This window comes from Ambystoma mexicanum, chromosome 2q, assembly GCF_040938575.1.
Source record: "Ambystoma mexicanum isolate Mex_15411 chromosome 2q, UKY_AmexF1_1, whole genome shotgun sequence".
Classification (NCBI taxonomy): domain Eukaryota; kingdom Metazoa; phylum Chordata; class Amphibia; order Caudata; family Ambystomatidae; genus Ambystoma; species Ambystoma mexicanum.
The window spans coordinates 121,542,752-121,568,912 of record NC_090924.1 but is presented as its reverse complement, the minus strand read 5'-3'; the positions used below and the strand labels follow the sequence as shown (position 1 = coordinate 121,568,912).

General features: G+C 45.5%; 1 protein-coding gene across 2 annotated transcripts in view; it reads right to left on the bottom strand.

Annotated features, from left to right (window-relative positions):
- The window catches only part of FBXL16 (F-box and leucine rich repeat protein 16), a 522,147-nt gene that overhangs the window by 103,251 nt on the left and 392,735 nt on the right, over window positions 1-26,161 (bottom strand). For both annotated transcript variants that reach the window (XM_069647018.1, XM_069647017.1), the window contains 2 exons: window positions 19,411-19,495; window positions 18,514-18,577 (listed from right to left, as the gene is read on the bottom strand). In XM_069647018.1, the coding sequence (XP_069503119.1) occupies window positions 18,514-18,577; window positions 19,411-19,495 (149 nt within the window). The remainder of the gene's footprint in view (window positions 1-18,513; window positions 18,578-19,410; window positions 19,496-26,161) is intronic.

Genomic DNA, 26,161 nt, shown 5'->3' with positions numbered 1-26,161 from the left:
GAATTCTCTCTTTAGGCTGAATTTCCTAACCTAGTGAGTCCCCCAGCAGCGTTGCTGGATTTCTGGAGTTTGTTTTTTTCTCCTGCCAAGAGTGAGACTCTTTTTCTCCCACTCTTGGACATGATTTATGGTGTTCCTTTGACTGCTAATGTGTTTTCTGGGCTATGGGGTCCTTTACTCCATAGGGTCTCATGTGTTTTTACTAAGTGTGTTACACAGCACCCTCGGTGCAGTAACACAGGGGTGTCATAGTGACACCCCACCATAGACTCCATACCCTGGGACTGACTACTGTCTCCCAGGGCATGTAAAGTCACCATTGGCTTTACTAGTCCCAAACTATTAACAGAAACCAGTACAAACCATCATATTGTGGACGTACTGGTCGGGGCAATTCGATTGGCCCGGGGTCTGTTAGTTGAGGGGGCACGTCTCCATCCCCCTGATCGAGTTTTGGCTGGTGGCAGTGGATACTACTATTTATATTCGACCGCAAATATTTCCCTATGGGATTTTCCCATTGTTCGAGGCTACCAACTTTAATTATTTAATTCTCATAGCCTCGAACATACCGCTGGTTTATTTAATTAATATTAATTCGCCGGTTGGTATTTTTTGCCAGGACTCGATTCTGAAATGGCGTTTGTGTTCTCTTCTGTGACCCCAACCCAAGTCGAGCCCTTTGTTCCACTTTTTGGCAGGCTTCTCCACAGAAACCTCCAAAAGTGGTACCACTTCGTCTGGGTACCACAGGGGGTGTCGGAGGGGGTTTAGGCACCCTGGACTGAGTTACCTTGGTAACTCAAGTCGCACTCTTGTGTGATTGGCCCAAGTGGTGAGCCGGCCGGCTCACCACTTAGCATGTTTGATTGACAGCTAGGCTGAGTGAATGGGGGTATGCTGCATAAAAGCAGGGCTTTGGGGACTGGAACTTCAGAAGTCGCCACAGGACCTGAGAATCCGACGAGGGAGAAGCTGAGCCGACCTACCACGACGACACCACCGGTGGAGCTCTGCAGAACCGACTCACCACTTCCGACGACCGAGAAGATCTCCCGGCTGGAGAGGCTTCTTCCCCTGACTGGTGGGCACAACCATTTACCTTCTTTTCTTCGCACCCCAGACCGGTTTGTGGTGAAACTGCCCGTGCCAAGCACCCCGGCCGCCGGATAGCCACTTACCACTGAACCGCGAATCAACAGACTGCTCCTTGTACCTGAGAAACTCCGCGGCTGGTTTCTTCCTTGGCAGTGCAACGGACTCCTGTCTTCCTCCCCGACGAGATCCTCTCTTCCCCCGGACGAAGCACCGACTTGCATCTGCTGCCAGGAACAACTGCCCCCGCTGGAGTGTTCTCACCACTTTAAGGTACCGTGTCCGCCAGACCTCCCTTTCTAAAGATTGCTACAAGGTAATAATAACCCCTTAACCTTCTGGACTGGGCTGGCCGCCTTGACCCTCTAACTGGTCCCTTTCTTTGGTCCAACTCCTTTTTGAACCGTTACAAGACTTTTGTGCACTGCAACCGTGCGACCTAGGACACATTTTGTTTTGATCCTCATAAAGCGGATCCGGCCTACTGACTCTGAATTCACAGTGTTACTTTGCCTTCCTCTCTTGTTGTGTTCGTGAAAAAGTGTTGGGATCTGTTTCAATTTATTCTCTGCTTTTCTCTCCCTTTTTAAAACAAATTATTAGAGTGCCATCTACGTTAAGCGCTCACCGCTGTCTGAAAATAAGTGGGGCTTTACTTAAGACTTGTCTAATATTCTTTTAAGGGAGTGTATATCTTTTAGTGACCGTGTTTTTGAATTGCTTACTATTAGTGCCTGTGTGTTTTTCTAGATGTGGTTTTAAATAAATAATTATATCTCTTTTACACCAAGCCCTGGTCAGTGTTTACTTGTTCTGTTGTGTTCTTTTGACCTATTGTGAATACTCTGTATACTGCCTAACTCTTCTTGAGGGAAGTCTGACTGCTCAGCCACAGCTACCAAGTGAATCTGTGTGGTACAGACTGCTACCAAGTGGGATTACTGCCAAACACCTGTAGTCCTAAATCTTTTGCAGTGGTCCCAGAAGGAACTGCACAGGTTTCTGCCTAACACTCACGCAGGGCCCCTCCAGGCCTTCTTGCCCGACATCTTGGAATACCCGGACCTGCTGCCATACTGGGCGTGCCAACTGCGACATGGGGAAAGAGAACTCTAAAAGGCAAACTCTTCAAAGTAAAATGGACTTCTACACAATGGGGGTCCCTCCCGCCAAGGGACTCAGACTCCAGAAGAGGAAGATGCCAGCGGAGAGCGCCATGACCCTCCAATCTCTCTGACAGACCTCATGAAAGCGATTGGGGACTCGAGGACATCACTGGAACTCAAAATGGGAGGCCTTTCTACGGAGGTGTCCCTCATTCGACAGGATCTACGCAACCTCTCGGCTAGGGTCGGTGAAGCGGAACAGAGGGTGTCCACTACAGAAGACACTGTCCACCGGCTGGAACAACAACTTGCCGCAATCACCCAGAAACACTCAGACCAAGCACCCTATATATACATTCGTGCCAACCAAGTTCTTGAAGCCAAGTATCGGCTGTGACAACTCTTTGAGCGTCACATAGCTCCAAACATCGGAGGCTTAGAGCCCACACACAGCCCTAATCTTTTCAAAGGACAGCACTCTACTCATTTTCTTTCTGCTTTCACAAAGGACTGCTCCCACAAAATAACATTATTTTCCACTGTGTGCCAAAGGGAAATGGCAGCAGGCATATTTGGTGCAGTGAGAAATGTGTACAAAATGCTATCAATCTGGCCATTAATGGTACAATTGGTGTGGGTTGAAAATATTAGAAAGTTTTGGTAAGTAAATGGAATGTACTTTATAAAACATTTACACTATGCACGGGTACTTAAGTATTCACTGAGCTCTCACAATGAACCTCTACCCTGACCTGCTCCATTCATTGCTATGCCACTGCTTAGAAAACTGCAGAGCTCTAACAGTGTCCTTCTTCCCATACTCTTCTCTTATACTAGAATACCCATACTGAGACATCTCTAGAGCTTTTGCTAAGCATTTATTCTGTGATCTACAGTATGCACTTATACTACCCAGGATGCTCTCAAATGCACCTCTGGCCTGATTTCAGGTACACCCTGCTATTCCACTACTGGTCATCCTCAGAGCTCTTTCCTTTCTAAGCATGTATTCTGTGACCTACAGTATGCAATTGCATCTTGTGCAGGAAACACCCAGCAAGCTCTCAAATACACCAATAGCCTGATTTCAGGTACACCCTGCTATTCCAATACTGAGTCACCCACAGAGCTCTTGCAATGCACATCTATCCTAGCCCACAGCATGTACTTGTGTTAAAGGCCTAAAACATGCAAGACCTCTTAAAATACACTTCTACCACGATTTCAGTAGTATTCCAATATTTGGAGACCGACATATCCCTCATGGGGCGCTGGTAGCCTGTTTTGTAGGAAGCACTGATGTGTCAGAACTGGGCAATAAGCAGCGATTTCACAATGAATCTCAGTCCTGTCTTGCACCATTCACCTTAACCCAGTACCGAGACCTCAACAGAGCTTTCAGAATGCACCTCTGCCTATGACTTGGAGTTGTCATTTTTAACTGAGTACTGAGACCTCCATGGAGCTCTCACAATGCACTTCTTTCACCAATTAGTGTGCAATGGGATGTCAACAATAACAATGAGACTTTCTCCTTCTTCTGTAAATGAACCCCTATCCCATATGTACCATGTACAATTATCCTAGCCCCGAGTCACTTACAGAACTCTCACTGTGCTCCTTTTTCCTGACTTTCAATGTGCACCTATATCGGACTACTGAGGCACCCACGGAGCTCTCCTAATGCCCATCTATCTTGACTAGTAGATTGCACTTGTATCTCCCTACTGATGCGTATGTGTGTGTCTCAAAGAATTCCATTGGGCCATTGAGGCACAGCTCACTTTCTGTTCGGATAACCCAGGAGGTCAAGTAATCTGCTGCAGAAATGTGTGCAACCTGAAGGATTGCATGCTCCAATCATGACTAAGTCGACTTGGCCTTTTATTCTTTCAAGTTCATTAAAGTATATGGTTGGACCATTACAAAGTGGAATTTGCACTGCTCTTGTAAAAATGACTGCCAAAAAGAAGAAATTAACACAAAATGATTCAAAATAGAAACTTTAAAAACAAATTGCACAAGACCTACTAGAGCAGTGAAAAAAGAACATCGTGAATTGTACTACAGAGACAGATGCGTGTGAAAAAATAGTACAACCACATAACACACAAGCACAAGAGCTGGTGGCCCAGATGGCCCCAATTAAGTGGAAACTAGTCAGGGCCAATATAAATCACCAAAAATGGTTTAATCCCCAGATAACCAGTTTAAAGAGGGAAAAGAAAAGAATGGAAAGCAAATGGCTAAAACAACCCACGAAGGACAATAAGAATAAACGGAAGGACATAGAAATCCAATATAAAGAAAGCATTAAAGAGGCAAAGAAAAACTTCTTTAAGGAACTGGAACAGCATCTAACTCAACAAGTAAATTGTTTGAGATTTTGAAATACATTGAAAACCCAAAGGCTCTGTCCCCCGCTTCCAACCATCGCAAGAGGAATGTGAAATGGATCAGGAGGCTTTCACTAATATAATCCTGAAAGCAAGAAAGGCAATAAGAACAACTTAAGTTGTTATGTCTGACCAACAAAATCCACTGGTAGCCCAACAGACACAGAAGGTAATAGAAAGATTTGAGTTCAGCCCTGTCACTACAGAGGATATGAGAGCCCTTTTGGCAACTATGAGACCTACATCATGCGCTGAGAACATACTGCCACCTTAAATAATACTAGAACATAAGGATATCTTCACACCTCTGCGCACGAGGATGGTAAAGGCATCCTTCAGAGATGGTAATATGCCAGAGGCCATTATGACAGTCACGGTTACACCTTTCGCAAAAAAACAGGCTTGGACCAGAAAGATCCATGCAACCCCCGCCCCATCACCAATTGCAATTTTCTGTTGAAAATGTATGGACTAGGTAGCCGCATCCCAACTTCAAGCTTTCGTGGAAGCCAGTGACATTCTTCACAAACAACAATCAGACTTCAGAACGTCCCACAGCACCAAAACAGCCATGCTGGACCTCCAGACCCACATGCTCGGCATTATGGATAAGGGCAAAGCGGGCATGTTGGTGTTGTTGGACCTGTCGGCTGCGTTTGATTTGTTGGACCATCAACAGCTCCAATGGGCATTTGAACATATGGGTAGCTGCTCAGCAGAGGCCATTAGGTGGGTGATCTAATACCTATCGGAACAGAGATCAAAAATCCACTGGGTTGGATAAACGTTCCCGCTCAATACCCATCAATTGTGGTGTACTACAGGGGGCTAGCTTGTCCTCTCTGCTGTTTAATCTTTATCTTAGGTGTCTCTGCACAGTGCTTGACAACATCGGAGCGTACTTTACGAACGATGTAGATGACACTCAGCTGGTGTTGGAGCTGAGTGGCTGTTATGACACAGATAACAGCAGGGTGGCAAATATTTACCACACCATTGAGGCCTGGATAAAAGCCATTTGCATGTGCTTGAACAGGAGTAAAACCGAGCTGATGATCTTCAGTTCACACCAAGCACAGGACGGGTTAAGCCATGAATATAAAACTTTTCAGATCAAAGACTCCCCTATCCAATTCTTAGGAAAGGTAAAAACACTCGGGATATACCTAGAAGCATCATTGAGTGCAGAATCACATGTTACCAACCTGAGCAGCAACTATCACTATTACCTGCCACTTAAACATATCAGACCTTCCCTGAATGAAAACAACAGAGCAACCATTGCAAAGGCCACAATACTATATAGGCTACACTATGGAAATGCCTTACTGATAGGAGCAAGCAAGGGATGCATAGCACTGTGCCAAACCATCCAAAATAACGCTGTAAGAATTGTAAGGAAGAAAGCCAGAAGGGATCATATTACAGCAGATAGAAAAGCCCTTCACTAGCTAGCACTTGAGGATAGGATCACCTTCAAAACCATGACCATGGTACACCGCTGCCTATTCAGGCAGGCACCCGCCTACTTGAAGGAAAACTATTCCATTACACTCCGGGTCAGTCTCTAAGATCAGAGGCATTGGGGAAGATTGTATATCCTCTTTCCAAACGATCGAATGGTTTAGGCTGATCCTTTCCAGTGAAAGCGCCGCAGATATGGGATGGATTATCGATGGACCTGAGGCAAGAGAACAACTACTCAGCTTTCGAGAAAGCACTGAAAACAAATATCTTTAAATAAGCGAGTTGACAAGTAGGTTTTGAGGTAGCAAACTGATGTCCCGTCAACTTTATATGTCTGTGTCTAACTGTGCACGCCCTGATGCCGCGGGCTTCGGCGCGATATAGATAAATACAATAAAATAAAACACAAGTAGGAGCTTTTAAGTTGGGTAATAATGGACCTGTTTATTACTCCCTCAAAGTTACTCTCTTTAACTGTACCTATTTCTGTACTCTATTCCAAGTGAAATAAAATGGAGTATTGCATAGAATGCCGTAAAAAAAAAAAATAGAAACACCCAACCCTAGCAAAACATGTTGGGCTCTGTGTGATGCATAACAATAGCTTTAGAAGAAGTTAAGCATGCTGCGGAAATGTGTGTAAACTGCAAAGCTCTGGTTCCAGTCCTAAAGAGATAACTCCGATGGTATCTGCAGCTGAGGTCAATGTTTAGCCTGAGCTGGTTGGATGCAATATTTGCAAAGTAACACAGGGGAGAATATTGCAGAGGAGTTAAATGTCACACGTTGCAATCTCAGCAGTGCTTGCTGATGGGTAGGACAACTATTTAGATACAGTACTGCCCATTTCATAAACAACTGTTATTTAGGATCTGGTAAGATTTTTGTGATGCTTTGATAGTATGGAAACCTAATAAAAAAGTGTTTACAAAAAAATCTAAATTCTTCACTTCAAGAGAAGTGCTTTCAGGGCGAGAGAGCAATGAGAACTCACTTTCCACAATGAGAAATTCTTCTGGAATTTGAGAGAGCATGCTGCACATTAAAGTTTAACTTTCAACGTCTTAAAACCTCCTACACTTTCAGAGGCCGTGTTGGAGGTTAAATCACAACATCATTAATCCTCGTCCACTTTCAGAGGGATTCCCATCTATGAGAGGTTAATTCTCAACTTTCTAAAATCTCGTCCACTGTGAGAGGGCATTTCCCGTGCCAAAGGTTAATTCTCAACTTCGTAAGGCCTCCTCTGCTGTGACGGAATCCTCCATGTCAGAGGTTCATTCTCAACTTCATCAGGCCTCCTCCGCTGTGACAGGAAATCCTCCATGACAGAGGTATATTCTCAACTTTGGAAGGCCTCCTCCACTGTGAAAGAAAATCCTCCATGTCATAGGTTAATTCTCAACTTCGTAAGGCCTCCACCGCTGTCAGTGGAAATCCTCCATGTCAGAGGTACATAGTCAACTTCGTAAGGCCTCCTCCACTGTGACAGGGCATCCTCCATGTCAGAGGTTGATTCTCAACTACATACGGCCTCCACCTCTGTGAGTGTAAATCCTCCATGGCAGAGGTTAATTCTCAAGATCGTAAGGCCTCCTCCACAGTGACCGGAAATCCTCCATGCTAGAGGTTCATTCTGAACTTCATAAAACCTCCTACGCTGTGACAGCATCCTCGATGTCGGAGGTTCATTCTCGACATCGAAAGGCCTCCTTTTGTCGGGAAACGCAGTGCTTTATTTGTAACGAGACGCCTCCCAGTAGCGCGGAGACGATGGCAGGTGCCATGGCGTTTGTCCCAGAGACACTTATTAGTATGCACTACATCTCCCAGCAATCCTATCAGCAGACAACTTCATCACGTTTCGCTTGCGATACGGAAGCAGCTGTTCATAGCTTCTCCGATGTTGCCGGGCGACACTCCTTAACCGTCGCGTTCGCCCGGCAAGGTTGCTGTGTTTATATTGCGCCCATTGATTTCCTGGATTCCTCTACCCGGTTTTCGTTCCTTGAACTTCCTATTTGCTTCCTGCCCTTTTGCCTCGATGCCTGGATTCCCCCCCCCCCCCATTCTGATTGACCTCCCGGTTCCTGACATTCTGCTCCGTAGTACGGACTGCCTTCTTGCCTAACGTTTTATTTTTAGATTCCTGCTTCCGTACACGGATCCGTACGGAATCACCTGTATTGGTGGAATCTCACTGGACTCAGGTGTTCCCCACCATTAGCATATCTGGGGCTCTCCGTGTTTTCTGTCTCTGAACACTTTCACCACGTTAAGCCAGTCGACATTTCATTCATTGCACGCACGCCACTCTCCATGTTTCATTCCTTTCTGCCTTGTCGTTTCACCCTTGCTTCCAACAAAGGCAGCTCTTCTTCATCTGCGCACTGGGTACTTCTGCACAGACTGTTCATTCTGGAGTTCTTCGTGGATTCTTTACCTTGGACTATTTGGATTGTGTGACTTTTTCCTTTTCTTACGGATTGGACTGGGAACCTTCTATGCTTCACCTGGGATTGCTGTGAACTGACATTGACTTTGGTCCTTACTAGTTTGCGCCCTTGTTCCGCCCGGGTCAGGTCATCATCAGCAGCACATCTCTTTTCAGTTGGATCCAGCACTACTCCTGGCTTGTCCTTTTACGCCATCCAAAGGCCATAGCAGCATACGTAGGTTTCTGACCAGCCTTTTATGGACCACAGGTAAGCGTTGGGGAGTGTATTGAGGGTGGAGTGTTATTGTTTGTTATTTCATAACATGACCTGTGTACCTATGTGTTTTCTCCCTTTTTAGCTCTGTTGCTGCCTGGCCTTTTCACCTGAGCCCCTGGTCAGACAGGTTGTTTCTATCCTGCTGACTGCGCTCTCTGGGGGAAAGTCTCTCTCTGAAGGAGCCCCCTGACTTTTTCGGACGTCAGGGGATACGTCGTGGGATCTAGTTCCCGACACCTTTGCTGTGACCAGCATCCTCCATGTCACAGGTTAATTCTCAACATCTTAAGGCCTCCTCCACTGTGACAGGACAGTCTCCAGGTCAGCGGTTCATCCTCGACATCGAAAGGCCTCCATGGTGACAGAGCATCCTCCATGTCACAGGTTAATTCACAACATCGTAAGGCCTCCTCCACTGTGACAGAGCATCCTACATTTCGTAGGTTAATTCTCGACATCGAAAGACCTCCACCGCTGTGACAGAGCATCCTCTATGTCACAGGTTCATTCTCAACATCGTAAGGCCTCCTCCACTCTGACCGGGCATCCTCCATGTCAGAGGTTCATTCTCAACATTATAATACCTTCTCTAATTTGAGAGTCCATTTCCCATGTTGAAAGTTCATTCTCAACATTGTAAAACTTCCTCTACTTTGATAGGGTATGCTCCATGTTGAAAGTTCATCCTCAACATCATAAAACTTCCTCCACTTAAAAAAGTATCCTGCATATTGGATGTTTATTCTCAACATCCTTGTTCACTATGAAAGAGTATACTCCAAGTATGCGGTTTAACCACAACATTGTAAAGCCTCGTTCACTTTCAGAGGGTAACCTCCACATCTAGAGAACATTCTTCGTGTTAAGGATATGGTGGCATTGATTTTAACATTTTTCAATACGATAAAAGACAGTCTGAGGCCCAAAGCAATTGTGCAATGTACCGCTACTAAGCTTTCAATTTCCTAATTCAGTTTCCTGGTATGTTTCCTGATTTCAGTGCCTGATTTCCTGTGCTATCTGTATAGGCGAGATTGACTAGTTTTACAATTGTTGAGTCCAGCCCCACAACAGTTGGCGGGCTTACATTTTGGCCCAAAGTTGAAATACCAGTTTGGGGTTTACTGGCAACAGTGAAATCTGACCAACCCCACCCATTCACCCTGCATAGGGCGAGGTCTGGCCCTGTGCTATCAGTATAGGTGATTTCGAGAGATTGCCGATTTTGCGACTATTCCAAAAATAGGAAGTTGGGACAAAGGTCGGCATACCAGTCTCGGGTGCACTGGCGATAGTGAAATTTGACCAACCCTACCCATTCGCCCTGCACAGAGTTGGAGCGGGGTCCGGCCCTACGCTATCACTACAGGTGATTTCAGGAGAACCCCACATGCATTCCGGGGCAATGCCGGGTGGTACTGCTAGTTATTTTCTATAGCTTGTGACTAACAGATTTCTGTTTCTTACGTTTACAGTGCTAATCCTCTGTTTGGTATAAGAAACTTTCTATTTCATCTGACTTTGTTCTTATCAGACAATAACTAGCTTTTGCTCTTTGTATGCAGGATGCCTATTCTGTATGAAATTTATGAGTTTTATGTATGCATTGTGACGGTAATGGTGTATTTAATGGCTCACGTTGAATATAGATTTTTATCTCTCTCTAGGCAATGCTTGATTTCTTTCAAACTCACACTTGTACATGCGCAAAACACTACCTGCAAAACTGCTGTCTGGCCATTTTTATACCCAAGGTCTTTTGGGACCATGCCAGTACTAGACCTGGTTATGTCCAGCTCATGCAAAGGGACTATTGAAAGAAACAGTGGGTTGTCTTGATCAGAGCTGTCAAAAAGCTCCATGGCGGGATGTACACAAAAGGAACTTGTCACGTAATACTGCCTCTGGATGTTTGTATCAATAACGGAGTCATGCATGCATCAAGCACTGCCTGAACCCTCTATCTGACCCAGAGGTACTGCACTCCATCGGATAATCCATGGCCATCAACTCTTTCATCATCAACAAGATCAGCAGTATCCGCCAACACATAGAGACCAATGCCACAACTGATGACACATTACACATCCCATCTCGCAAAACCACAACTACCTGGACAACTTTCAAGACACTATGTATGGAACCCCTCACTGCCACCCTAGCATCCGTTAAGGCCACATCATACGTGGATGGCATATTCCCTGCCTCCATACTCAAGACCGTCCCGACTGAAGCACTTCTTCCTTACCTGACCATCATCAACAGCTCCCTAACTCAAGGCACCTTCCCCTTGACCCATAAGACCAGACAAATCCTCCTGCTTCTCAAGATACCAACACTGGACCGTGATGACCTCAGTAACTACTGCCCAGTCACCCATCTTCCCTTCCTAGGCACGATCCTTGAGAAAGTAGTAGCCACGCAACTCATCGAACACATCAAAGCCAACAACCTCCTTCAGTACTACCAATCTGACTTCAGACCCAGATGCAGCACGGAAACAGCTGTCATCAAGGTGATCAATGATCCTCTTTAAATCCTCGATGATGGTCCTCCTACCCTCGTGGTACCCTTTGACATCTCAGCAGCATTCGACACAGTAGACAACCACTCGCCGACAATCTACATCGCCACATTAGGACCAGCAAGATCATCCTCAGCTGGTTCAAATCATATGTTGCTGATCACCACCAATTCGTACAGATGACTTCCTCCAGATCACGAACTGTCATGTGTCCGTTCTCTTGGCGCTTGAGGGACAGATGGCATTCGTTCCGCCATTGATTTCCCATTCACGTTCTCTCACATTCCGCATCTGTGGTCTAGTCTTTGGCAACATGGACGCCGCAGGAGGTTCATATTCACATCCCAGCCGGCGGTCGGCGCATTGCAACTGAGGAATTTTTCTCCTTTGCCAGTTCATCGCTGTGAGTTTTCCCTTTGGCTCCGCTGAGCCCGCTTTCCTTTGCCCTCCGCCGCTCTCATCTGCATTTGGTTCTCTCGCACTCTCCTCTGTTTCCCTTTCTCTCCCTCGCCCCCTGGCACTCTCCCGCCTGGCTCTCTGCTCTCCCCAGGTTCTCTGCCTTAACATTTCTCCTGTTCTGGCATCCCTCGCTGGATTTATGGTTCTCTTGGCTGGCTCTCTTATTTCCTCTGCGCAGCTCTTCTCTGCTGTGTTTGTCTTCACGGGGCTCTCCCCTCTGCTCTCTGCTGGCTACGGTTTTTCCTACGTCCTTCTCTGCTTGCTATCCATAGGATTAGTATATCTGGTTGGACACGGACTCGCTGTACTCACCATACAGAGACGGATCCTGCTACTCTTCACTCCTTCCCCACTCCACGTTTTTTTTTTGTGCTGCACAAGGCTTTTTCCCCGCTGTGGTTGCCGCGGGACCGGTGCCACTGGTCTACTGGTTCTCCAGTCAACCATTGTGGCGTTGTCCCGCGGTAGACCGTATCTACACAAAAAAAGCAGCTACAAGAGCCGAGGAAGAAAGAAGTCACCAGTGGACACCTCTAACACCTAGGTGAGGAGCAGGGATTTAGCTCAGAACCTGATAGCAGCAGTGACACCAACTCTACCCATCACCTGTGGAGTCTCGCAAGGATTCATTCTCTCCCCCGTGATCTTCAAACTTTACAGGGAACCGCTCGGAACCCTCCTCACTCAACATCCACATCCACCAATATGCAAATGTCATGCCACTCTACCTCAAGATATCCCTCTCCATCGAAGACATCCATAGGCTCATGGCATGCCTCACATTGATCCAGTCATGGATGTCCAGTGCTTACCGGAAGCTCATCCCCTCCAAAACTCAATTCCTACTGCTGGCCAACAACACAGAACACCTTGACATCTAAACATGTCTTTCTGCTATGAACCTCGAGGGCATCGCACTCCAGCTGGCCACCTGCGCCAAGACACTTGGGTTTGACATTGACAGACATCCCTCCTTCAAACAGCACATAACAAGAAATACACAGACGGCTTGGTATTAACTTTCTCTCCTCTGGAAAATAAAGCCCTTCATCCCAGAAACAACTTCAGATCTACCGTCCAAGCCTTGGTCCTCTCCCATATGAATAATGGCAATGCCATTTTGGCAGGTCTTCTGATGCCTACCCTGGCACCCCTGAGATGTGTCTTACATGCCGCAACATGACTTATAAAAGGACTCTGTAAATTTGACCACATCACCACAACCCTCATGAATTACGCTGGCACCTGCTGCAAGCTGGCATCTTCTTCTAATCCTGCTGCACCATGTACAAGGCTGTCGCCCTGAAGCCCTTAAGCAACCTCATTCCGAAACTCAGCATTTCCAGAGCCCTACGATCCACCAGAAGTAATTACATGTGCAGACTTCAACTCCGCTGGTTCAGGAATTAAAGAACCACAAGACAGTCTTTATGCCCCAAGACTCTGGAACCTCCTAAACGTCAACACCAGACTCACTCCCTTTCATCTACAGTTCATGAATGAGCTTAAGACCATCCTCCTCAAAGAACGTCTCGTCCCTAACACCTAGGTCCACACCCACCTCACCTTTCCTGAAATTAGGTGATCTGCTCCGCACTGTTTTCTCCCCATGTTGCTTTTAAATCTCTTGCTGCCAAAGTTCCCACCCTCCTCCTCCCTGCGTCCCGGTATTTCGGCTTTCCTTACTGTGTCCTCCCTCCTATGATTTGTAAAGTGCTCGGTTGCTTCCGAAAGCTAGGGCCACGCTCAGTAAATACCCTAATAATAATAATAATAATAATAATAATAGCAGCACATCACACTGGCACTAAGATCACTACACTGACTACCAGTCAAGAGAGCATCTATTTCAAAACGTTTGGCATTGTTCACAGAGCAGTTCACAGCCAAGGAGCATAATTCCTGCAAAACAAATCTCCATCTACAGACCAAATAGAACCCAGATGTGCAGCAATGGCATACGCCATTATTTCACAAAATTAAATATGGTGGATCAGCTTTTCAAACATCTAAACAAAGCCCTGGAACTCCCTCCCGATGGAAATATGCAGAATTAGCACCCAGGCGGGGGTAGCCAGCCAATAAGATGGCTAGGAACACAGGCTTGAACAGCCGGTACAAGCCCACATTCCAAGCCCCCTGACTGCCAGCTCCTCCTGCTGCCATCTTCCCCACACCCTCTTTCCCATTTTCGTTCTCCCCCAGGCCCCCACTTACCTTATTTCGGCCGTTGGCCGCATCCGCTCCTTCCCTTTGCCTTCCGCAGGCCGCCATGGAAAGAGAAGAGGAGCTCCGTGCGGGGCCCCTCTTCCCTTTCCTTTGTGGCAATCTTGGAAAAGGATTTTCCTTCCTACAGCGGGGCGCCACGCGCGTCCCGTTGTAGGAAGGAAAATCCTTTTTTTTAGCACCCCTGAGTCACCGATTTGGTAACCCGGGGTGCTAATGGCCTTCATCCCTCATTCTGGGGGCTGGAACGGGGGATGAACGCCACATTAACACCTGACATTTAGGAACACAGTAAAAACATGGCTCTTTGACATGCCGAGTTAAATTACATGCTATAGGCGATTGTCAAAAAGGGACCAAACATAGCTGACCACGGCACAATAGGCTTCCTCCTACTACACCATACCATACTTCTGTAAACATACCATACTCAAACCAACTAGTCCACGCACATACAACTATAATAATAATAATTTGGAATTTATATAGCGCTACGAACCCTCAGGTATCTGAGCGCTGCTTATTATTATCCACGGTGTGTGGTGCTCATTTATCAACCTCGGAAGGATGAAAGGCTGAGTTTGGCCCTGCCGGGATTCGGCTCTGCACTGATGTCAAAGCGAGCGCTCTACTCGCTGTGCCACTTGACCAGCTAACCCCACACACTGACACCAAATAGCAGAACTCCTCAGCTCTTCCAATCACCTACAGATTTTCAAAATGGCTAATGCACGCCCAGCAACCCATTCCACCTACAAGCAAACCCACAGCAATTGACAATGTTTTCCAAACAAACTACCAAAACTACAGCAAAAGTACTTGTGCGCTCCTCCGCCTCTCCTCCCACTGACAAACCCACACCTTCTCTTATTTTTAGATTCACCAGAGCACCTGGAGACCATGCTAATGGCAGTGATGCGTGTTATAGATCCCAATAACATAACATATGGCAAATGTGAAGTTGATTGAAATGTCCTTTGGTAGTTGATACAAGAGCCAATATATCTGCCATGCATTTTGATTACTTTTCCAGACATCCCCTTGCCATCTGAAACAGTTTATGCGGTGGGCTTATCAAACACTGCAGTGCAACACCCCACACAGAACCAGTATCCATCCCTTCAATGCAATTTAGAGATAAGCAGCATCCATTATGCATTAGGCAGAGACCTACTGTGCAATCTAAATTGTACCATCCATTGTATCCCTGATGGAGTGTTTTTAGACTTCCCCAGTCACAACGCAAAAGTAGTTTTGGACACATTACAGGTTTTGCAAGAAAGGCCGAGCAAGAAAGATATGTGCACTGGTCCTGTTAGATTTTGAAGAAATGATAAGTGCTAGCTAAAGAACTTTGTGGTCCGTTAGAATTGCTCAACAAGTTAAAAGTAAGGTAGACCGCCACAGATCCCTCAATATCCCTTATGCCCCGAAGCTCAAGAAGGCGTAGCAGCAGTGATATAATTCCTATTGAAGCAAGGAATTATAGTACCTACAACCAGCTCTTGTTACATCCCTATACTTCCGGTCTCAAAGCCAAGTAGAAATTGCTATAGATGTTTAAAGGATTTAAGAGCCGTTGATGCAGTGGCTATCCCAACTTTTCCAAACCCAGCAACAATAATCTCTTAATTCCCCTGACGGAACACACTTTACAGTGGTAGGTTTATGTTCGGCTTTCTTCTCAATTCCAGTACCATGAGATGTGCAATATCTCTTTGCATTCAGATTGTAAGATGGGAAAGTGTACTTATTTTCACAAAATTAACAATGAAGGGTCGTTCTGCACTTTAGTGTAAAAAGCGGAATTTGGGAACAATATTATTTTCTATAGCTTGTAACTAACAGATTTCTATTTATTGCCTTTGAAGTGGCAATCCTTTTCCATCTGACAAATTTTCTATTTCATCAGACTTTGCTCTCATTAGATGGTAGTTATTTTTCGGTATAGGCACTGTGTGTAGTCTCTGAAGCTCACATTTGGACATGCGCAGAACACTTGCTTCAAAACTGCTTTTTGACAGGTTTCTCTTACCCCAAGGTCTTTTGGGACCATGTGACTGATGGAACTGGTTGTGTCCAACACATATAAAGGCACCCTTAAAGAAATAAAGGGAGTTCTCTCGATGAGAGGGATGAAATTGCTTTCCAGCAGGAAGCACAAGGAAGAAACTTGTCATGTGATACTTCCTCCGGATGTTTGCACCAACAATGGACTCATACGTGTTATGTTATGTTAAGCATATTTATACCATGCAACTACTACCAGCGAGGGCATATTGGTGCTAAAAACTGAAAAAGGAGCAACGGTCAAGCAACCCAAGAACAGAACAACTTGAACAAAAATGTGTTCAGCAGCCGACAAAAAGATAAATGATGCTTGACACCATGCAAAGACGTAGGTAGTTTATTCCATAACCGGGTGGCAGCAACAGAAAAGGAACAGCTGCCAACTCTTGTCCGCTTAAACACAAGGACTTGGATCAACAATGCCCCAGAAGAGCAAAGCAAGCGTAATGGAGTATAGTGGCAACATTTTGCCTGCAACTATTCTGGGCAAAACTTATAAAAAGCCTGGTGAACAATAAAAAGGGCTTTAAATTCCATCCGTTTGGGAGCCAGTGTAGATGTTGCAGTATGGAGGAAATAGGAACCCTTAAACGGGTCAAAGTAGCAGCTCTCGTGGCTGGAATTTGTAATATCTGAAGTCGATGCAACAGATAGGCCAGTTGAGAGAGATGCAAAGAATTACAATAGTCCAGAACTCTGGAGATAGATGAAGAAACCACTGGTGCATAAAAGCGATCTTGTAGGAAGGGAAGAATTTTCTGCAAAGGTTTAAGTTTAAAATATCCCTTTTGGAAACCGCACTGACTTAGGCCTCCATGTATAAGGAAGCTGACACTTTAACGCCCAGATTTTTAAAGGTAGAGACTGCTGTCAGCAGAACCCCCAGTGAGGAAGGACAAAAGTCTGGTGTTCACAGGGCTGCCTCCCTAGGAGAACTGGCCAAAAGGACCTTGGTTTTATCGCCATTCGAACAGAGCCAGTTATTGGTCATCCATATATTAATTGCCTGTAAACAGGAACGGCACTGTACTGTGGTTTCCTGATGCGACAAATCGAGGCGCATGATGATTTGTGTTTCATCAGTGTACGAATAGCACTGAAACCGAAAAGATTGAAGTAACAAGACCAGAGGCTGAATATAAACATTAAATAATAAAGGGGAGAGTGCAGCACCTTGCGGGACACCACAAGAAATAGAAGAAGGGGGTGATGAAAAAGGGGGTAAAAAAGAGAGCGAGTAAGATCTGATAGAAAAGAGTGAAACCAAGCCGGCACTGTGCTGGAAATGCCCACAGAGGATAGCTGAGTAAGAAGGATGGAATGGTCGATGGTGTGGAACGCAGCTGAAAGATCTAAGAGGATCAGCACGCCCACACCACCTTGGTCAGCTATCAAGGTTAGATCATCCACTGCGGCCACCAATCTAGACTCTGTACCCCGGCTAGCTGGAACCCAGATTGAAATGGATAAACAAGAAAATGTGAATTTTCAAGAAAGGACCGGGGAAGTGGAGTAAATAGGGATTCCATAAGCTTCCTTAAGAAAGGTAACAATGAAATAGGATGGAAATTTGCTGGATTAAGATATCGAGAGAGGTTTTCTTCAATAATGGAATCACCAACGAATGCTTAAGACATTGCTGCATTGGTATCTAAAGGGTTGGTGGCATGGAGATTAAAAACACCCACAACAATAAGATCGGCATAGCGTAACTTTAAATCTGTGACAAAGTCAGACAAAGCCAAAACAAAGGATGAATCTGAAAGAGGTGGGCAGTAAATTATCAAAGCGTGAACAGTCTGAGAAGCAGAGATGGAAATTTGGCAAAGGAGAACCTCCATTTTAAGATCATGGGCTAGCGGGAGTGTTAGGCAATTAAGAGAAGAGCAGTGACTTAATGCAATACCACCACACGGGCAGTTCGCTTTTCTAGCTAATCTCAAGATTGTATAAACTGAAGGTAAATCATTGAGCAAACAAGGGCCAGAACTATCCTTTAACCAGGTTTCGGTCAAAAACCCAAATCAGGTGAATGGTCATGGAGCAATTCATCGCATGCTAATGTGTGAGCCGTCAATCTCGATTCTCGATTGTTCTGAAAGTTTGCTTTCGAGGTAATTATTCAACTCACTAGCGACCTATAAGAAGTGTGAGATCTGGATGGCGGGTCAGGTTGTTGCAGGCATGTTTACCTGCTAAGATGAAATGTTTCTGGTCTTTGTATTGCAAGACAAGATAGAAGCTGCCGCTGACTTCTCACTACCCTAAATTAATGAATGAGTCTAGTTTATCCGGAAAGTGCACATTTGAGAAGGATGCCAATGCTGGAAAGCAGCGATTACCATGTCTTTTGTGGTTAAAGGCATGTGAAGAGGTGTGTGTGGTATGTGCAAAAGTGACAGAGCCCCTGTACAAAAGTGACTTTCGCATAGAAAGCACAGTGCGAAAAAACTCACCCGCTAGTGACAACAACCGTAAACTCCTCATGCTCAGCAGATGCTTCAATCCGAAGTCTTGCACCTGGAAGAGACCAAGATAAGCATTTTGAAATTATCTGCAAAAGATGCGCTGCAGACATTCTTCAACTCTCTTTCCTGCCCCCCCTTTTTCCCCTCTTCCTCTTGCACATGTTTATTGATAACAGTAGGCCAAGTCTTTATCTTTCTTGTTGCTGCACTTCCCCTCTGTCTCTCTTGACCTTCATTCTTGTCTTGCCCCACTCTTTATTTCCCCACTTTTCCGTAACTGAAGCTCAGTTCTTTCCCATCGTTCTACTCTCTCTTTTCTTTTAAACACACCAGATAGCACATCTTTTTGCTATTTTGTGTCTGACTCCTTTCATGCATTGCGTGCTGCCTTTTTTTATTCCTATGCTCTCTCATTGTAGGTTTCCTGTCTCAATAAAGGTAATGAATCCTTTCTCTATACTTCCATTTATTCTGCTGCTTCTTTCTTTCTTTGTTTCTTCCTTTCTATCTTTCCCTATTGCTGTTTCTGTTTGTCTCCATCCCACCTTGACTTTTATTTATTTATTTAAATTTATAAAGCGCACCAACAGCCCGAGGGCCTCGAGGCCTTCGAGGCCTTCTCAGAATATATTTGAATTTCTACCACTCCATCTCAGTTGCCTTCCCTATATATTTCCTTCTCGAACTTCTGTCTTTTTCTCTCTTCACACTTTCCTCCCTATCTCTCTGGCCCCTTCTGTCGACTTCCATTTGTTTCTTTCAGTCCATCTCCTTAGCCCCTTCTCCTTATTGTTTCACGGTACCTCCCATGCTCCTCCCCAGGTGTCTATCACTGCTCCACTCCCATTTCTCAGTGGTCGTCGGATGCACAGTGAGCCCCATTACCTGGCAACACCAGCGCAGATACAGGCTCCGCAGGGACGACATGGTGGAGAGGTAGCTGAGGCCTGTGTCTGTGATACGAACACACCTGGTGAAAAAAAACACAATGGTAAAGAGTAGAATGTAGAAGAAAGTAGAGGATAGTTCAGGCCTCCAGATGCACTTTAAATTGGTCTGCTAATGGAAGGGTTAGTGAAGGAGTGTTGTCTGAGTCCAATGGCGTAGGAGTGTTGATCATGCAAGATGGTGCAGGAGTGCTGATCTTGCGAGATGTTGCAGAAGTGCTGTTCCTGTGAGATGGTGTATGATCACTGGTTGTATGAGATGGTTCAGGAATGCTGACACTGTTGGATGGTGTAGGAGAATCTATCATGTGGGATGGTGCAGGAATGCTGACCTGGTGAGATGGTGTAGGAGTGCTGACCCCATAAGATTGTATGGGAGTATGGATCCTGTGTGATGGTGAAACTGTATGCTTTTTTTGAGATGGGCCTGATTGCTGACCCTGGGAGATGGTGTAGAAATGTTGACCTGGCATGGAATGTTGTGGGAGTTCTGGACCTTTGAAACAGATTTTTTAGGAATGTTGACCCTTTTAAGATGGTGTAGCAGGGTAGTTCCTGTTAGATGGTTTAGCTGTGCAGTTCCTGTGAAATGGTGTAGGAGTGTGAATCATGTTAGATAGCTTGGGAAATCTGGTTTTGAGGTACGATGCATAGACATGACAGTGGTGGTTGACATATTTACTAATCTTTGCTCATTGCATGGAAGAGGAGTGCTGGTATTTGGTGGTTGGTGCAGACATGTTGACCAGGTATGATGCAGTAGGCTATTCCAGTTAATGTAGGGAGCGGGAACTCATAGGCAATAGTAATGTGGTTCTGCTTTTGGGTTATGAAAAAAGCAAGTTCTGGGAGATTTTCTTGTTGCACAGTCTCTGGATGTTTAAGAGACCTGTCTAAAAGAAAGGGTGATGGGCTGCTTGCTTTGGGTAATAGGGTAGGAGTCATGACAGCATTGCAATGAGTCACCTACGGAAGATAATGCAGGGACATTGATAGTGGTTTGTAGTCTTGACAAGATTCATTGTCTATTTACAATTCAAAACATAACTATAATTCATACTGTAGGGACATTGATAGTGGTTTATAGTCTTGAAGAGCTTAATCTGCTATTTACAATTCAAAACGTAATTATAACAAGTTGAACCCTAGGGTAGCTAGGCACTGTCAAGAACAAATATATTAGGTTGACTGCATTTGTAACACCATTGTTAATGCTAAAACCTAGTTTCATAGGAAAACTATTTTTGGGAGGCCTATAGCTTTTGTTTACCATTGAGAAATATGCACCATATGTTCCGAATTGTTTGTACTTGTAATATATTTGGCAGAATGGTGCAAGGGGAAAAGTTGTAGGGGGCTCTCCTGATGTTAAGCGGATTATGAACGAGGCTTGCAGGTAAGGAAATAAACTGTATGTGTGCATGGATATGTGTGAAGGAATTATTGTATGTTTGGGTGAAAGTGTGAATGAGAGAGTGTATGTTCTGCATGCGTGGGTGAAGGAATTATGAATGCTGTAGAAGTGTGTGGGTGCGTGAGTGAGAATGTATGGGTGTGCAAGTGAATGTGTATAAATGTTGAATGAAAGCATGTGGTTGGTTGCATCTGTGTTGCATAACGGGTCTCTTATTTGGTGCAGGGTGTAGGGTTTTTCATTTTTTTGCATGGCATTTTTTACTGGTCGATAGAATTAAAGCAAACATATGTGTTATGTGGCTAGAATGGCCTACATTGCTGCATCCAGTCTGGTTACGTTTTCCTACTGTGGCATGGCATTTTGTACTCCGCATCAAGTTAAAGCAAACATCATAAGTGTTGTTATTTTGCTAGACTGGCCTACATTTTTGCAGCCGGTCTGGTTATGTTTTCTTACTGTGGCATGGAATCTCTTTACTGGTCAACAAAAACAAACATGATAAGTGTTAATACGTGGCTAGGGCGGCCTACATTTCTGCAGCCATCTGGTTATGTTTTCTTTTACTGGCTATCAAGGTTAAAGCAAACATGATAAGTGTTGTTATGTGGTTATGCTGGCCTGTATTGCTGCAGCCAGCCTGGTTACAATGCTGTACTGTAGTACAGATTTTATTTGTACTGGGTATCAAGATTAAAGTGAATATGGTGAGTGTTATTTTGTAGCTAGACTGGCCAACATTGGTTTAGCTAGTCTGGATATATTTTCTAATCACGGCATGGCATATTTTACTGGCAAAGCCAACAGACATATGTTCTTATATGGTAATACTTATGTATTGGTGCTGCTTGCATGGACATGTCTGGGCACAGCCAGCATGAAAATGTTTTTTATACTGGCATATATTGTGGGGTAACTCATGAAAATCTGGAAAATGCTCCTGTGTACGGTTGGTGACTGCATCTATTGCATTTTTTCATGTGTGACCTCCTCAAACATCTTCCAACTGACGTGTGGATCACCAGCTTGAGCAGCTTGATACTCCCCCACTCCCCCACATGTTGAAGGCCTGAATGCAAACTATGTGGCTTTTGACCCAGTTTTTCATAAAATGTATGCTGTAAAATGCACTATTTTACCCCAATATTTTTAGAATTTCCCCACCCCACCCGAGGCTGGTTCAGGATTCCTCTCTACAGTCGGTCGCTCGCGCACTTTTATGCACCTCCCAATTAAAAATTTCACCAGCCACCTTTGGACTTAGGTGCACTCATTACAGCTTTAATGGCATGAAAGAATCTATAGCCAGTACCCCCAACATAGGAAATCTAAATTGACACACCACCTGCTCCCGGCTGCTCTACTTCTCTTCTGCAATAGTAAGCACAACCCCTATTATCCTATCTCACTGACCATTCGGACTCCCACCATCCCCATTTTACCCTGATGGCTATCAGTGAAAAATAGATCCCCCCAAATGACACTGCCACTCTTGCAGCCTTGCACACAGACTCTGACACTGTTTTTCCCTCCCTCTGCTTATCTAAGAAAGAGAATGGTGTTGGCCTCTTGGCCAACAAATCCACTCCATCTGCTCCCCTACACACTTATGACTTTCTCCCTTCTGTTTTGGGCACATTGCTCTTAGCCCTCGTACAATAACCCTCTTACTATAGTCCCAAGTCGCCTCAAGCTCTTCTTTCATGATCTTGACCTCCTGGAATCTCTTCCAACTGATGTGTGGGTCACTCACTTGAGGGGCTTGAGACTCTGCCCACATGATCAGAAGTCACAGGGAATGCCTTTAAAGCCATATCCATCTCCTACAAAGCCAACATCACCTTAGCCAAATCCTCAGCATTCAATTCTAGGATCAATGACGCCAAATCAGGCTCCAAAGAACTATTCACTATCTTCAGGGAATTGGAAAAGCCCTCTGAGCCACCTCCCTCTCTCCTTAAAGATGAGAACTGGTGCAACAGCATTCAGTCAGCCATGCTTGATAAACTCAACCTACTCCAAACTAAAATCTGCAGCCACCAAAAAGCTCTCAACAACCTCATAGCCAGCTTACATAGCATTACACCGAAACCCCCCATGACTAGATCCTCCCCACCCTCCACCTTCCACTTCAGAGATATGACCGAACCTGAAGTGATCACCCTGCTCAAAGCCATCAAACCCTCTAACTGCAAAGGTGACGCCTGTCCTGCCCAACTCATCAAAGACTCGGCACAAATCCTAGCTCCTTTCTTTACTGCATTCATAAATTCGTCCTTCCGGTCTGGACACGTTCCATCTGGCCTTAAGGAAGCATGGGTCCGCCCGCTCCTCAAGAAACCATCCCTTGATCCAACGGCTCCAGGGAACTATAGGCCCATCACCACCGTCCCATTTTTACTAAAAATTCTTGACAAAGCAGCCTACCTGCAAGTCCAAGAATTTTTGGAAGAGAACCGTCTTCTTGGACTATGCCAATCCGGCTTTCGCCCCCGACACGGCACTGGAACTGCCCTCTTAGACCTAAAGAACCAAATGGATGATATTAGAGACACAGGCAAACCTGCACTCCTTCTGCTCCTTGACCTGTCAGCAGCCTTCGATCTGGTTGATCACAATACCTTGTGTCGCCATCTAGCTACTGAGGCCAACTTTTCCCCAAAGGCATGTGAATGGATCACCTCCTTTCTCCAGGAGAGAGTCATGAAGGTATTTTCCGACGCTGCCTGTGCCACCCCCAGCCACATTAAATGTGGCGTCCCACAGGGTTCGTGTATTGCACCTACCCTCTACAACCTCTTTACAAGACCCTTATTCAGCATCCTTGACGCAATGCACATCTCATACACTAACTATACTGATGATACGCAGGTGCTTATTCCACTCACAGGGGACTATGACGCTGATCTTACCACACTCACTTCCATTTACTCCACCATCCAATCCTGGATGGCGGACAATTGGCTCTGCCTCAACAGCGAAAAGACTGAGCTCCTGCTCATAGGATCACCCACCACCCTGGGCAACCTCGATGAGCAGTACTCTTCCTTCGCTATTGACAGCATTCCCATCAAAGCCTCTAACAATGTCAAGACCCTTGGAGTCTACTTGGACGCCGACCTGACCATGGACAGGCAGATTAATGCCATTGCCTCATCCTCTGCGTACTACACCAAAGTGCTAAACGCAGCCAGACCCTTCCTGTCCCGTGAGAACTGCCTTACTATTGCAAGGGCAATAATTGGGTCTAGCTTGATTATTGCAATGCGCTCCTCATTGGGACATCCCAAAAAAACCTCAACAAACTACAGCTGGTGCAAAATAACGCACTCAGGGCAGCCACTGGAACATCAAGAAGAGACCACATCTCTGAAGTGAGAAAACAGGTCCACTGGCTTCCAGTCAAAGAGAGAATTGTCTTTAAAACCCTCGCCATCATCCACAAATGCCTCCATGAGCTCGCACCCCCATACCTTTCACAAAGAATCACCAGGCATACTGCCTCAAGGCCCCTCAGAGAAGGCTATTCCAATACTATCCTCACACCTAAAATCCGGAAAGCCCGAGCAGGCGGTTCCAGCTTTCCGACACTGGCCGCCGCACATTGGAACGCACTCCCTCCTCACCTGAGACAGATCGAATCCCACCAAGTGTTCCGGAAAGCCATTAAAACTAAGCTGTTCAACTAAAAGCTATAAATTAGTACCACCCTTTCTTAGGTAGAACCAGCATATTGTTCTCTATCATTCTGCATGTATGTAACCTGTAAACATGTCATGCTATGCTGTATCCTACCGGGAAGCCTAAGGCGCCTCACCTGTATGTCAAACTTCTTGCATATTCACATATTCTTGTAACAGCGCCTCGATGTCCCTGGGCTGCAAGTGCGTAATACAAATGCAAATAAATAAATAAAATGATGAAGGCCCAAAAACTCCAGCTACCTCAGGGTCATTTTGTGGTCGCCCTCCCTTCCCTGTAGTGGACCCACACCAGGGAATGGTGTGAGTCACCATTCCCTGGTGACCCACAATTGTGTTAACTCACTGTAACTTTGGTAACTCCTAATGTAATTCCTCTGCCTTCTCTGTTGACCCAATGCCCTCTGACTAGCTTATTTTTCTCTACATTTCACTGTCTATTACCCTCCCATCCTACACACAACATTTTGAGAATTTCCTTCAAGCTCTCTCTCCACCTTTTGCAGCCTCAATGAAACTCAATGGCTGGAGTTAATTTCAGCATTCACAGCTCCCTTTCATCACCATCATCCCACTTAGTTCTTCAGTCCCACTGGCTGATGCCCTCAGCCATAGATCTTCCAAGTATTCTAATAACAGAAGAGAATAATGGGCCCCAAAACCCACATCTGGCGCAAAACCCATTCTCCAACTCTGGTTGCTTTTTACAAAGAATCACTCCCTCTCATTTCTGCTCAGAACCTAGTTAAGTCCAACTATTTAATTAACGCTACCTCCTCCCCTGCTCTCATCCTGGTAAACTGTCCATAATCTTACTGTCAACGCTTGCCTCCCATTTTCTCCTCTCTTTCTCCTCCTCAGACTCAGCTGACAACTTTGACAGCTATTCCTTCTACAAATCTTTGTGATACTCTTTCTCCTTCATCTTCCTTCTGTGCCCCACTGTTACGCTCACCTGGCTCCCACAGGGGGGTCGATCTGAACTGGACAGCTGCGGCCTCCCCCAATGTGACGCGTAGTGCCGAGATGACGGACTGGACTGGCCCACCAAGCTTTGTTTGCTTGGCCCGTAGGAATATTCTTCTGCAAATGGAGAAAGGGAATTAACCACCCGTGGAGTTGAGCGTTAACCCTTCCCCACTCCCGCTGTTCTCCCCACTGATCACCTTTGATGTCCCCTCTTATAGTCTCACCTGATGGTTCGGAAAGATGAGCTCTCCATCCTGCATTGAGCGCAGGGGCGCGTTGATAACCAGTTGCTTCACTGGCTCGAAGTTGATGAGTTCCAGAACAATATTGACTCTGAGATTCCCGGCAAGATGCCGTAAGTATGTAGTTCGTAAGAGTTCAAATGTCTGACTTTCACTCTTGTCCGATTCCTTGCAGGTTGCAGCTTGACCCTAGCGAAGAGTTCCTTGTGGCAACCGGTAATATTCAGGTAAGGATTTGTATTATCCAACACAGTTCGATAAAATAATGTCAATATGTAACCTGTTGCGTTCTCCCTTACTCAGGCGCTGAGAGAAAATATGAAGTCTCGGGGAATAATGCCTCTGGCGGTAAAATCAGGTAAG